The sequence below is a fragment of the Branchiostoma lanceolatum genome, chromosome 13 (assembly GCF_035083965.1).
Source record: "Branchiostoma lanceolatum isolate klBraLanc5 chromosome 13, klBraLanc5.hap2, whole genome shotgun sequence".
NCBI lineage: Eukaryota > Metazoa > Chordata > Leptocardii > Amphioxiformes > Branchiostomatidae > Branchiostoma > Branchiostoma lanceolatum.
The window spans coordinates 350,816-366,680 of NC_089734.1; the positions used below are offsets into that span (position 1 = coordinate 350,816).

Genomic DNA, 15,865 nt, shown 5'->3' on the forward strand with positions numbered 1-15,865 from the left:
ATAATAAACGATTTATCGCTCAGTGAGCAAATTTTCCTTGCAGCAACGAAAACCGACAAAGGCAATAAGATGTGTCGGAATGTGTTCAAATTGTATTTTTTGGGGGGCTTTGCCACCCGCTATCGTACCATTTTATCTGTCCAGCGTGGAAAGTAACGGGAAAACTATTGACGTCATGTTTTAAAGATTTATCAGTCCGTGAACAAATTCTATACCTGCAGTAACTGACCTTGAAATCAACCAATTACACAGATGTTACCAGACGAGCTGTGCAGAAATCACATTTTTGTGGACTCTTATCTAACTTTCATTTGTCCAAAGGCTGGCAGAAATGGAGAAACGATTGCTGTGATGTGTTCTTTATTTATGAGAGGAAATATTCCATGCAACTGTTGACCTTGAGGAGCAGTGATCCAGGCCTGGTTTATGAGACGGTGGAAATTAGTATTTCTTCTGGGCAGCGTCTTATCCAACAATTTCATCAGTCCGAGGGACGAATATTATCATGGCAAAACTATTGATGTGCTGAGTTCAACTATTCATCATTCTGTGAGCAAACGCTCATCGCAGCAGATGCCCTTGAAAATCAACAAATCAGAACATTTCATAGAGCGTGCTGAAATTAGTATTTGATGTGGGCTTTCCAGACTGTTATTGAGTTTGACAATTTTATGAGTCCATGGAAAGACATAATTTATGGTAAAACTATTGCTGTGGTGTGTTTAGATCCAGTGTTTACCATTTTGTGAGGGAGGTTTCTTGCAGTTACTTAAAAAATCAAGAAATCAGACCCATATTTGGAACCGTGCTGAAATTCTGTCTTTTATGGGCCCTGTTGACTGTTGTCTAACAATTTTACTGGTCCAAGAGAAGACATTAATGGAAAACTATTGATGTAGCACGTTAAACTATTTATCATTCTGTGAGAAAATATTCCTCTCAGCAACTGGCAGGTTTTATGAGGTTTCTTCAAAGTCATTTACTTCCAGGCTTTGCAAACTCTTATCCCCCAATTTCATTAGTCCGGCAGGCGACAGCATATTGATGCCGGTGTTTAACTATTCATCACTCCGTGTGCAAATATTCCCCATGGCAACTGACCTTGAAAATCAACCAATGAGACCCGTATTATAGGATTTGTTCAAATTTGTGTCTCCGATAAAAGTTCGTGTTTCGTGGACGTTCACGTGCATTATTTATGAGCCGCGTAGCGCCGGACACGAGCCGAAGATGCGCGATTCGCTGTCCAATAAACGAGCACGAATCTTCCTCCCGACAGCGACGCTCAATAACAGGGCTATATGGAGAAGGCAGACAACGCTCATAAAAGCGGCCGTAGTAGAAATGAGATGTTTCCATTATTGAACGTCACGACCCGCACCTAATATAGAGCAGTAGCTGGGTTCTATTGGCAGGGACACATGTTTATCAATCTAGAAGATAAAAAGAGTTCTATTGCGATGGACATGTGTTTATAAATCTAGAAGATAAAAAGAGTTATTTTACTGAGATTGGGTGACACACTGTTAGACAAATGTTCTGCAGGCTCATAATCTGTTACTAAGTCAATGTTACAAGGTTTGAAGAAAATACCACATTAATGATATTTTGGATAGGCTCTGAAGGAGCACTAACTTTAAAACACCGCCGCCTTTCCAAGATTGTTCTGATCTCACTACACGCTAGGCTGTACAGCGGGGTCGCGACCCCTGTCGTCGTGGCGACACGACCCCTCGTCATTTCCCTGCTGACATTTTCCGCGACACAGGTCTGTTTACAGAACCCATCAAACATGCCAAACGGGGCTGATTTATGTCCCGCGCTCCAACGGTTGGGCAGACGCGATGGTTTACATTCATGCAGCAGGAGATCGGCTAGGGTAACCCTGCATGCTTTCTGATGCTTACAGCAGTAAACATGTCAGCACCAGGGACAGGCACTGTTCTGTGTTCTGTGTGTTCAGTTCTACAGGAAAGTTTACATCCATGTGGCTATCACAGGAGATCAGGTCTGGTAACCCTGGAAGCTTTCTGTTGCTTACAGCAGTAAACATGTCACTGTTCTGGGCTCTGTGTCAAGGTTGACAGGAGAGTTTAGATTCTTGTTTGTTGGATGAACTATGACGACCCCCACATCCTTTTAGGGGACACATTCAGCAGTTAATAGTTCTGCACCAGGGACAGGAACTGCCCTGTACTCTAGAGGAGCTACTCTAAACCCTCTCAGCAAAAGATATCTTCTAACAGTAGAATGTTCAGCACCAGGGACAGGCCCTGCCCTATGGTCTGTATGGTTGGGAAGGCATGATGGCATTTAGATCAGTTGGGATATGTATGCATCACAGAAGAGCTACCTAACATCCTTTCAGCAGAAGACCTTTCTAACAGTAAAATGTTCAGCACCAGGGACAGGCACTGTCCAATCCTCTATGTAATCTATGTGATGGCATTTGGATTTGCCAGGCTTTAATCTATCACAGGGATAACCTAGTACAACCTCACATCATTTTAGAAGGCTATCTTTAACAGTCAATAGTTCAGTACCAGGGACAGGCACTGCCCTGTGCTATGTATGATTGGGAAGGCATGATGGTTATCTATCACAAAAGAGTTACCTTACATTCTTTCAGCAGGTGACACTACTAACAGTAGAATGTTCAGCACCAGGGACAGGCGCTACCCTGTAGTCTGTATGGTTGGGAAGGCATGATGGCATTTAGATCAGCTGGGATATGTATGCATCACAGAAGAGCTACCTAACATCCTTTCAGCAGAAGACACTACTAACAGTAACATGTTCAGCACCAGGGACAGGCCCTGCCCTATGGTCTGTATGGTTGGGAAGGCATGACGGCATTTAGATCAGATGGGATATGTATGCGTCACAGAAGAGCTACTTTACATCCTTTCAGCAGAAGACACTACTTCACTACTAACAGCAAAATGTTCAGCACCAGGGACAGGCACTGCCCTGTACTCTGTACTGTTTGGAAGGCATGATGGCATTTAGACTCGTGGGAGCCCTTATCCATCACGGAGTATCGCCATGACAACCCCCATCCTCACGCTGGTCACGACACGCTCCAGTCAACCTTTCCCATCCTGGCATTTTACCGGGGTTACTCAGGGTCAAGTTACCGGCTTCTAACAAATCCTGCAGCTTGCCTTTCATGTAAACAACCATTCATCTCAGTCCAAGACTATCGCTCACTCGGGTCCGCTGTTCTCAAGGGAGAGTAGGGCCTCCGCAGAGTTCACAACTCAGAGCTAAAAATGTACGTCAATATTCTAAAGCAAAATGTAGTCTAGGCTGAATCTAATTTTTTCTCTACTACTTCATGGAGTTACAAATAATGCATACATCTTTCTTGCAAAAATCTTTTTAAGCAACAAACAAATGAACAAACAAACCAATAAATCAATCCTCTACAAATCAAATAATCCTGTACCAATCCTTTAATTTTCTACTAATCAATAAATCTACAAGTCAATCAACCCTCCAGATACCAATCAATCTTGTACCAATCAATTTATCTTTTACCAATCAATTCCCAATTTCAAAACAAGACCTTCGAGCAAACAAAGCCAGACAGCAAAGGAGACAACTCCTCACTAAAGAAACTAAACCACATCATAAAATCAATAAGAATAAGAGTACACAAATATGAAGATTTATTTTCTTATATCATTAACTACAGGGAGGCAAGAAACCAAACCGGTTACTGCCTTCAGGCCGCCCGGTAAGATGCTGAATTGCTGCCTACATAAGAACGTTACCGACTTCCTGTTCCTTTATTGCTTTCTGAGGCGCGACCTCTGGGGGGAGGTCGATAACACAGCAAAGGTCGACGCCTCGAGGTGAAGCCCTGACTTGCCGACCTCCCAACCAGGATTTCTGCCATCTCAGTTCTGTAGTTATCTCAGCTATCTAGAGTTGTATGCTCTAATCCTGGTTGTATCCCACAATTCCAGACTTTCTAATAAAACACTGCATTAGGCCACACCAATTTAATTTCTTGGTTAACAGATTTTTATTTTCCCCAAAAAAATTTTTAGAAAAAAAAATCATGAAAACTGGGCCAGCCCTCTGTTTTCATGATCTTTTTTTTTTCTGAATTTTTTTTTTTTTTAAATAAAAATCTGTTAACCAAGAAATTAAATTGGTGTGGCCTTATCCTGTCTTTTGCTGCTGAAGGAACGCTTCACTGACATCCGAACATGAACCAGGATTTCTGTAATCTTAGCTACATCTAAAGATAACCCAGGATTTCTGCCATCCCAGTTCTGTACTTGTATCATCTATCTAGAGTTGTATGCTCTAATGCTGGTTGTATCCTACAGTTCCAGGCACCAAGACTGTCTAATATAACACTGCACTATCCTGTCTTTAGCAGCCGAAAGAATGCTGCACCGATATCCAAACAGAGACCTGTGCTATCTCAGCTGCATCTAAAATAACCCTTTAGAACTCCTGGCGCCTCCAAGACGGTCTGGCTATCCCAGTATCTAATCCTTTACAATCGCATCTTAGCAGCTAGTGCATCCACCCAACTGACTCTGCTGAACAGAGCATGCACAAAAAAGCCTAGATAGTATAAAAATAACTTGACAGGCTTCACTCTGCCTAAAAGGTAGTAAATCAGATGTAGGTGAACCCAGGAGAGATATCTGCAAAATCCAGTTGTGTGCTGACACTGACAGGAAAACATCAGCCACTTTGTGAGGAAGCAGCTGACTCGACACCTCCTCCTTGGTAGGAAGAGCATCACTAGTGTATACAATCTGTCTTTCTACTGTTGAAAAGACAACAAAAATAAGCCAATATCTGGTCTAAAATATCCTGAAGTGAAGACAGCAGTCGCTTTAGTCACTGACGAAAGACAGCAGATGCTTTCCCAAATGTCTGACCGTTTGCAACTTTTATCCAGTTGCTTCAGTAACTGTCGTTTGGCAAAGACAGCAGTGGTAGAGCATGTCGCGCCATGTATGCACAAACAAACAAACAAACGCGTACCTGGTCGACGATGCCCTCGAGCGAGGACAGCAGTGTTGGGTGCAGGTCGCGCTGCATATGCATAATGCGGCTGCATCGCCACATCGGCGCCGTCGCGCGGATCTGCCCAGCATCAGTACCGCTTCCTCCTGCCCCCTGGTTCGACGAGTCTGTGGGAGTAAAGAAAGGGACGCACGGTTAGAATTTTTGTTAGAATCTGTATCATTTCTGAAAATAATTTCATCAGGTTGGCAGAACATAGGATATTGGAGATTCTTTTTACATAACCAGTAAATCTCCCCTGCTGAAATTTCAGTGTCTGACAGAGCTTCTGACTGGAGTTCTGCTTCTCGCCACTGTAAGTAGCCGGAGAAGGTGAGATTTTCTCACTGGTTGTGTAAAAAGAATCTCCAGTATTCTACATCATTTCATCTGTCTTACTTCATAATCCTCAGCAATACCAACATGCTGATTTTCGAGACTGCCTTGTGCAAAGAACAGGATTGTATGTAATATTATCTATCTGGAAGAAAATTCAGTCACAAAAGTTCAGTAGACTTATTGAGATTTTCCTTCCATAATTGTCACCACAGCACCCTGGCTCTACTAGTCTCTAAGAATAAAGACAGCAGCGTCTTTTCAGACATTGTGTCATAATCTTCATAGCTTTATCAGCCCTTCCATTATTGGCTGATTTCAATGACACCTGTGCAGAAAAGGTAAAGGTAGTCCCATAGCCTCTTTGAGGCCGTAAAGGCAGTAGGTTGTTATCTACTGTGCCTAGAGTACAGCATTGGAAAGCAGAGCCCATCCCTCTCCTTCTACTGACTTCTATCTAGCACCAACTGAACTCAAGTACCCACTTAACTTGATCTTAACTTCAAAACTAGAAAAGTATTACTTCCAAAAAATGAAATGAATTTCCTAAGATTTTCCTGACAGAAAACAGAAACTTTGAGCTATACAGAAACTACTCTCAAAATTCAGAAAAGTTTCAAAGTCAAACTTTTGATCCGAAACTATGGCATCCATATTCATCACATTATGACATGAATGCAACCTTCCTCGGAATATGTCACGCCTGCTTAGAAAGTGGAAGTTCATTTCCCAAATTTGCAGTCTCCGTGACAACCCGTAGTCGGGTCCTGCTCATCAGCGTGCGGAGAGGCAGACAGGGGAAAATCAATAGATTCTCATGGACGGCACAAACTCAAGGTCAAACGCACCCCCCTCCCACCCCGGAACACACTGATGGACAAGGGCAAAGGGTCACACCGAGGATGGCTTAAATGCTGACAGCTGATTGGTCGATGGATTTGTGACTCATCTGAGCTACTTGTATTGTCTAAGTATTGATTGAAGACAGTACAAAAAGATTCAAGGTCAAAATTGCCCCCTCCCGATGGTGATAGACAAGGGCAATAAAGTGCTGCAGGGAGAACACCTCATCCTGACAGCTGATTGGTGCAGAGATGATCTGAAAATACTGTCTCAACCTGAGGTACTATGACTATTTCTGGATGTCACATACATAAATCCAAGGTCAAACTTGCCCCCCTCCCCCCAAACAGAGGGGGCAAGGACTCAAAGAACGCTTTGTCCTGATTGGTAGAAGTGAGATATTCTCATCATCAAACCCAACCTCCCTGACAGACTTGGCAGTCATCTGAAGTTGCAATGCAGTGCCCCAAACATGACTCCAAGGTCAAATTAGCCCCCCTCCCCACACAGAGAGATGATCAATGACCAATCCAATCTCCTGTCAGACTTGACACTGATCCCAAAGTCCCTAGACCTTTCCAATCCAGCAGAAAGTGATTCGTCCCTCCTTAGCGATTCAACTTCAAATTGGAGCTTGAGAAAGATTTCACCGCTAAGATTGTCATATCAACGTATCTTCAGTCATCCGTCCATCTTTTACTTGAACCTGACCTCTTCTGACACCAGGACAAGGACAATTTCCGGAAAATTCCTTCTGCAGAATTGCTCGGAGAACAGCCACACTCCCGAGAGTAGACGCAAGTTCGTACAATATTCACCCGGACTAGCCCCTATTCCTGACTGCACTGCTGCAACATTAGCGGCGACCACAGCAGCATAACAAACATGAAACTGTACGGTAAGGAAAGTTCTGCCAAATGTAGCTCAGCGTAGCAGCCAGGGAGGCAATTAATCAAACTTACGGATCCAGAAAATCATGATGAAGTTGGGGGGGACTCGAGTGATGCAAGCCAAGGTCAACCAAGGTCGTTACTGAGGGAAATTGTTTTCCTTAAGCGTACGGGTTAATTGTGTTCTAACTGCATGACTATGAATAGTTTTAGAACGTGCTTCTTAAAATAGACCCTCTACATCATGGCTATTACAAAACATTCAGTTTCAAGAATCAGTTCTAATATGATATCTAATTATAGCTACCCTCCAAGTTCAATCTAACTGTCTGGGTCAATCATGGGTGTTATTCACGAAACGTGTTTTCCATTTTGAAGTGCTAAAGTTAAATAGTCTTCAACCAGCAAAAGTGCTTTAAAAGTGCTCCCAAAAATTGGTTATTCAGTTGCAAGAATTAATTCAATCATAACCTTTCCGATTTAATGTTCCTTGATTAAATTGTGCAGGTCAATCTTCGTCATTCCTCAAGAAAAGTGCTTTCCTTATCATTATACTAAGTGTCTGAGTTAATTGTATTCTAAATGCACGTCCATACAGAGTGTTTGGAAATCGCTTTATAACACATAAAACCCCACATCATAGTCATTGCAAAACTTTCTGTAGAAAGAATACGTTCTGAAATAAAACCTAATTACAAGGCTCCTGATTCAACAATCCTTAGTTAAACTGTCTCAGTCAATCTTGGTCGTTATTCAAGAAAAGTGTTCCCCTGAAATGTCCTGGATAATTGCATTCTGAATGCACGACCATACATAGTGTTTGAAAATTGCTTCACAGCACATGAAGCTCAATATAATACGTAGTCATTGTAAAACTTCTGTCTCAAGAATACGTTCTGACATAAAACCTAATTATAAGCTTCCCGATTCAACAGTCGTTAATCTAACTGTCTCGGTCAATCTTGGTCGTTACTCAAGAAAAGCGCTTTCCTTTAAGTGTCCAGGTTAAGTGTTTGGAAATTGCTTTATAAGTCCCCACATCATAGTCTTAGTAAAACTTTCTGTAGAAAGAATTTGTTTCAACATAAAACTTAATAATAACGTTTCCGATTCAACACTCGTTAATCTAACTGTCTAGGTCAATCTTGGTCGTTGCTCAAGAGAAGCGTTTTCCTTAAGCATCCGGGCTAATTGCGCTCTAAATGCACGTCCATGCGTCCCGTTAGGAACGTGCCCCCCCAATCGAGGCGCCCGGGGCCAGCGACGATTACTGTTATTACTGAACGTTCAGCCGTGCTTTCTGGAGGAATTCCAGCATCCCCTCAATAACGGGAACCTCACAGCCTCATTTTCAGTAAAATACCTGCTCGTGATGCAGCGACGAAGATTCATCGAGGCACAAACTACTCAAACGGAGACTGGAGGACAGGACAGGAATTTATTAACAAACATGACAAAGTCTCAGTCTGTTTTGCTCTTTATATACAGGATAGGAATTTCTGAACGAAGTATGCCAAAGGCAAAGTTATATGATTTTTATACAGTCAAAACTGCCCAAGAAGACCAATCAGGAGACCCAATAAAATCTGGGTGTACAGATGGGATCTTTGTTTACATACATGTATAATTTAACATTTTCTCAAGAATTTGTTGAGAATTCTGCCAAACTTTCAGTTATATGGTTTAAGAAATTTCAGTTTTGCTGATGAGCTACTAAAATGGGAAATTTATGTCAAACTTAATTTTAAAGTGCTGCTGTTTCTTTGTTGGCTTGACTGAAATTTCTACCAAACACTGTTTTTGGTCACCATTAAGCAGACTAATAAAGGATACTGATCCACATCTTTCAACTCTCTGCTTTACATTCATCATACGGTGTGAAGACAGAAAATTTAAAAGATTCTTTCTTGAACCTTCAAGTTTATCAGTCATGTGTGTGGAGATGCTTATCTGTCTGTATTCATGGTTTCTCTGCTGCTATTTTTAAGTATATAAATCAATTTTGGGTTCACCACAAGGACGAAGATGCTTCATCTTCCCAAAATCAATTTTTCACAAACTAAAAATAGTAGTTCTGACTGCACAAAACTGAGCTCGTGCACTCACGCGATTACTCACAGCACCCAGGCCTGCTAAAATTGGGCATGAGACGTCTAAGTAATAAAGTCACAGAATGAATATTTCAAAATTCCAGTCACTCCCAACTTATCAGCCCAAATCAGTTCTGTATTCTATCATTTATAACATCTAAACCAGCAGAAACCTTCCAGCCTTTTAGCTGGGAACCAAGGAACGACAGAGGCTAAAAATACCCGACATTTTTACATTATTCAGCCCTGATTCCTTTGAAGCCAACCCCGCGATGTTGGCGTCGGTTAGTGCTGAATTTGTGCTCCTGCTGAAATATTGGACTTAATGCGAGCTTACTGGGGCATTCCAACATCAAGGTTTGCGTGTGAAGGTTTGCGTGGAGAAATATTGGGCTTATGATACAAGCTTATATAGGAACGTTACATCAAGGCTTGCATGTCAAAGTATTGGAGTTAATATAAGCTTATAGGGGAACGCTTGCATTAAGGCTTGCATGGGAAAATATTGGACTTATGATACGAGCTTATATAGGAACGTTACATCAAGGCTTGCATGTCAAAGTATTGGAGTTAATATAAGCTTATAGGGGAACGCTTGCATTAAGGCTTGCATGGGAAAATATTGGACTTATGATACAAGCTTATATAGGAACGTTACATCAAGGCTTGCATGTAACATAAAGTATTGGAGTTAAAATAAGGCCATAGAGGAATGCTTGCATAAAGGCTTTGTGGGAACATATTGGACTTGATAAAGGCTTATTATAGGCAAATGCTTGCGTTCGAGGTTTGCATGTTAAAGTATAGGGCTAATAACACAAGCCTTTTTTAGAAGAGTGCTTGCATTTATACGGGTTTTGTTGACTTGATACAAGCTTATAAGTAAGTTATAGAGGAAAGCTTGCATACTAGTAACAGTTTTGTGAGAAAATATTGGACTTGATACAGGCATATAGAGGAATGCTCACGAGGCTTGCATGTGAAGTATTGGACTTAATATAAGCTTATTAAGGAATGTTTGCATAAAGGCTTTGCGGGAACATATTGGACTTGATACAGGCAAATAGAGGAATGCTTACGAGGCTTGCATGTGAAGTATTGGACTTAATATAAGCTAAATAGAGGAATGATTGCATAAAGGCTTTGTATGAAAAAAATATTGGACTTGATACAGTCATATAGAGGAATGCTTGCGAGGCTTGCATGTGAAGTATTGGACATAATATGGTTTCTGCACACACATCATACAGTCCGCTACACCATCATGCTCACTGCGGGCAATCTTACATCAAAGCTTGCATGATGAAATGTTGGACTTCATACAGTCTTAGAGAATAAGGCTTACATAAAGGCTTGTGTGTGTGAAAGCATTGGACTTACATAATTGGTTTATGCCTACACATCATACAGCCAGTTACAGGACTGTACCAACATGCTTTCAGGGGGTAATATTCTTACAGCAAGGCTCGCATGTACTATGTAGAAATGTCGGACTTAACAAAGGCATACGGACAAATGCTTATGACAAGGCTTGCAATTTCAAGTACTGGATTTGATCATGGTTTGCGCATACACACCACTTAGCCATTTACAAATAAGACTATTTAATCTGTGGAAATATTGGGTTAAATACTTTAGTAGAAGGCTTACTGAAGAACGTTCACATTAGCAAATATATCTTATAACAAAGCCTTCACCGAGGAATTCAAAATAGGAATTCAAAATTAAATCTGAGTTCAGACTTCTGAGTGCAAGGCTAGATAATCTATCTTTAGGAAGAAACAAACACAGAAATATTGAGGCGGAGGAAAGGGTATTTCTATCAGCTTCTACAAAGAATAGACGCCATCATGAAATTGTAAGTCCTTGTTTGAAAACAAGTTTATAAAGGTATAAAACAAGGTTACTGCGGGAGATAAATAACGCTCTAAGTGAGAGGAATCTGCGTCATCGTTAGACAACGCAACTCTCGGTGTGTCTAATGTAAAAGAAACGAGGCAATTTGGCTGCTAAGTGGCAGAATTTACAGAGATTTCTCCTGCAGTTGCCGTTATTAATATCGGCGTTCCCTGCTGGGTGTAATAAAGTGCAGTTTGCCCCGGAGCGGAGCAGCGTTCCAGTCTGATATGCAGTTATTCCCGCCCGGAGTTCTCCATCCGTAAACGCACAAATTTCAGGCGCAGCAGGAAACACTGGAGTAGGAAACAATCCGTCCACGCTGGCCTTGGGCAGGGTTTCATTCAGGCCGAACCAATTCAATTCCTTGGTTCAGAGACAGGTAAAACTTCAGTAAGGCTTGAGTTCTAAGATGAGAGAAGAGGGCTGGGAGGGAAACTTGTATCAGTTTATATTTACTCCCAGAAAATGTGTATGCCAAGGAACTATCTTTTACCCCAGACTTTTAATGCTGACTTTAAGTTCTGTATCTGCATCTGTATAGCCGGAATTAGCGCCCTTTGGCATAACACACCAGCTTCTGTATATGTATAGCTGGTATAACTACCCTTCTGCGGAACACACTAACTTTGCAGGCACGCAGCCAGTTATGTTACACCGAGTGACCTGTCACATCTAACCTTCGCATATCTTACTGGATGCATTGTTTTAAATTTCAAGTTCTAGATTATAATTTTGTAGAATTCCGTGAACCAACGAATTCAATTTGTGTCTTTGATATGCACAAAACAAGGAGTGCAGTTCTTCTCCCAGCTTCTCCACTGGAAGTGCAGCGGGAAAGGAAACAAACTTTCTTTCCCCGTACCATCCCACAGTGGAACACCCTGCCTGGCACGGTTGCGACGGCTCCCACCGTTGAGTCTTTCCGTGCCAGGCTGGAGGCCTGCCCGCCTTAGCCCGGGACCTCAACTCCCCCCCTACTTTGCCCCTGAAGGGGTTATTTGGAGGCAACCCCTATGTAGATGTAGATGAAACACTTTACTGTAGCCTCGGGCAGAGTTTTAAATCAAAACCAAATCATCAGTACATGAGTGCCGCTAAGTGGTACACAACACAAGAAAACAATTATAAATTCCATCAGCGCGCCGCTTGATATTCCGCCGAAGGTAACAATTAGCGCGCGATATACGGCGCAGGGCGATGATGATTGCGATGAACGTTTATTACGAGTTCCGGGTAACGATTGACGACGGAACGTTGGCGTACATACAAACAAGCGCAGCGGAGGAGGATCGTTTGTGGCAGTTATAATGAGTGAGCTAAATAACTCGGTTAAAGCTCAAATCTTACCACGACCTTCAAGTTCAAGTTCGGTCATGGAAGAACAGCAGAGGCTGGCATCGAGTAAGGTCAGAGGTCGTCGGGATTATCAATTCTGAGAAAAAATAAGCCTGAGAATCAATAAAGAATGAGTTTGATCTAATAATTCTTTCATTTCATTTGAGAAGGATTTGGTTTGACTGCAGTCGTGATAGATCACACCTTGACCTTGAACAGAGGTCACAACAGGCGGCCATTTTGAATGTCACCAGAGACAAGCGGGATTGGAAACCAATAAGCAACAAGGGCTAAAATCAGCCTTTATTTCACATTATACATTAACCCCCTGTCTGCTAAGGTACCCGTAAGGCAGCTAGGAGAAGGTTAATAATAACCAACTTGTATCAGTAATCCATTACAAATAAAATGTAGGGCTCTTTACATTTTAGATATCGGTTTTAAATTTCAGTGTAAGGGACAGTAACTGTTCAATAAGAGTAAATGCAGCTAAATCATAACTAAAGGCGTCGGAGCTTGAGGGGATGGCAGTAAACGTTAACAGCTGTTATCATGCCACAAATAAAACAAACAAACAAACAAACAAACAAACAAACATTTCTGTTCAGATGTAGGTTTTAAACATGCTATCAGAAACAGTAGCTGTTACAGTACAATAAGAGCAGCTAAATCATAAATAAAATCATTCAATGTCAGTAAAATGTTTATGGCTGTATGATTCCAAACCAGTAACCCATATCAGAGCTAAACTAAATTACTACTGTCAGTAGGGGTGGATACCGGTTCTCTGGACCTGATTCGGACCTTTATAACATCCAAGAACCAAGTCTGAAAAACCTGAAAGCCTAAAACCTGAGTCCAAAAAAAAACCTGAACAAAGTACAAATATATGTTTCTGTTTTGTTTTGTTTTGTTGAATAAAAAGTGTTTTGAGTCTCCCCTCTGACAGAAAAGGCATTTGAAATAAGTGTAACATTCAAATATCAAACACTGGTTTATTTTAATAGTCTTCTCACCAAGAAACTTTTATAGTCGTGCGTGTCAGTATTAATTGTCTATGCTTAATATTGGTCTAATAAAACAAAACATCAACTGGACAGGATCAGGTCCAGGTTCAGGTCTGGACCTGAACCTAAATCTCTGGACCTAAACTTGGACTTGGACCTTATTAAGCCAAACCGGTATCCCCCCCTGTCAGTATACAGACTCGGACACTACTGCGTAACAAAACATACAGCACAGTCAGTGAAATATTGAGGTGGTAAAAGCCGGTATGCTGTAAGTGCAGCAGATATTACAAACTGTTCCATCTGCTTCGTTCACCCGACACTGCCCTTATAACCGATATTAGAAACCTCCAAGTCATAAACCTGAGGCGTCTCCAGACGGGACGTACTACACCTTAAATCACTCCCAAGATGACGTCATCGCTCAAGACGCGGTCGGGCAGAGCTCCTTAGAAAGGCACTTGTGACGGAGTCTACGCCTCGGGTGGAACTCTAAGATTACAAACAGCCAGAAGCAATAAAAGACTTGAAAAGAAGCAGGCAGACTTGACGGACTGTCTGCCAAAAACTCTTTCCAGGACAGCCTTGGCAATGCTCTTTTAACAGGCGAGAAAATCTGTCTATCTATCAGTGGGTTTCTCACAGGGGACTATTGTGCTGTGGTAAGTACTGTGAACAAGCCCGGCATCCTGGGTCAAACTGAAGCTAAAGTACCCTTAAGAAACTGCGGATTTGACCGATGACATGTCAAAACCCTTTCTCTGGCAGCTCGGCAATTCTATTTGTGCTTTTAAAAAGGCGAGAAAATCTGTGAATCGGTGTCCTTGACAACAAGCCCTGCTCTAAACGGCCTGGAACTTTCCGAGCCGAGATGACAACTTGCTATCTGCCTCCTTTCTCACAAGAAATCCTCACATCAAAGCCCTAACCAAGCTATCCCCAACGGAGCCCGACTAAAGTTTCCTCGCTCCTGTTCAATCGAGGCTGCTAAAAGGGAGAGACCTTTTCTGTCAGGCTTTTTGACAGGTTGATCCGGCTGCAGATGTGGAATCTGCTGTGAAAGGTTGGGGAGAGAGAAGGATTACTGTACACAGAACCTCCATAACGCCGAGACAGGAATCTGCTGTGAAAGGTTGGGGGAGAGAGAAGGATTACTGTACACAGAACCTCCATAACGCCGAGACAGGAATCTGCTGTGAAAGGTTGGGGGAGAGAGAAGGATTACTGTACACAGAACCTCCATAACGCCGAGACAGGAATCTGCTGTGAAAGGTTGGGGAGAGAGAAGGATTACCGTACACAGAACCTCCATAACGCCTCGACAGGAAGATGGAGGAGTGCTGCAAAACACAGGCGGGGGCCGGGACTGGACTTAGGGAAACACTGGGTAATAGATAACGGTAAAACTTAGATTTGACACCGTCATTCATAAAGAGGTAGGTGTCAATGAACCTGTATATCATATAACAGGTTTGAGATTATTTTTGTACGTTCTCTGTTATCAATGAATATTTGAAAGGACTCTTGAAAACTGGACTTAAGGTAAAACTGAGTAACAAAGAAGGGTAAAACTTAGGTTTGACACCGTCATTCATAAAGACATGGGTGTCAATGAACCGTCTGCATGTATATCATATAACAGGTTTGAGATTCTTTTTGTACGTTCTCTGTTACCAATATATAAGAAAGGACTCTTGAAAACTGGACTTTAGGTAAGACTGACAAATAAGGGTAAAACATAGGTTTGACACCGTCATTCATAAAGAGATGGGTGTCAATGTACCGTCTGTATATCATATAACAGTTTGGAGGATTTCTTTGCAAGTTCTTTGAATAAGACTCGGCTCTTGCACAATGGGCTGAGCCTGTAACAGACTTCCGCTGCAGATTGAAGGCTTTGAACGGCTTCTCATAAAACTCCCGCAGAATGGGAGCATATGTTACACCAGGCATAAACCAGCCGGAAACGAGCACGTCGTAAAGCGTATCATCGTAAAGCGTGCCGTGTCTGTTGTTGTCAACATCTTGATTCAGAGTTTAGTGAGGATGTCGTCCATAAACTCAAGTTCCTGTGACCAAGTTCCTGCGGATAACGATGGCATGTTCAGACAAGGCTGCCGGTTTTACAGGCTCACGTTTTCGTGTAAAACGCAGAATCGTGCTCTCAACACTGAAGTCGTGATATACTACTGCTTGTACCACAGTGTGACAAAAGCTGGTGTGTTACACAGAAGGGTAGTTAAACTGGCTATACAGATACAGAAACTGATGTGTTACGCCGAAGGGTGGTTATACCGGCTATACAGATACAGAAGCTGGTGTGTTATGTCCAAGAGTGGTTATACCGGCTATACAGATACAGAAGCTGGTGTGTTATGATGAAGGGCAGTTATACCGGCTATACAGATACAGAAGCTGATGTGTTACACCG

The 15,865-nt window shown here is 42.1% G+C and overlaps 1 protein-coding gene across 2 annotated transcripts in view; it reads right to left on the reverse strand.

Moving 5' to 3' along the window:
* LOC136447185 (transformation/transcription domain-associated protein-like) overlaps positions 1–15,865 on the reverse strand; it is a 261,663-nt gene that overhangs the window by 113,644 nt on the left and 132,154 nt on the right. For both annotated transcript variants that reach the window (XM_066445885.1, XM_066445884.1), the window contains exon 17: positions 5,014–5,162. In XM_066445885.1, the coding sequence (XP_066301982.1) occupies positions 5,014–5,162 (149 nt within the window). The remainder of the gene's footprint in view (positions 1–5,013; positions 5,163–15,865) is intronic.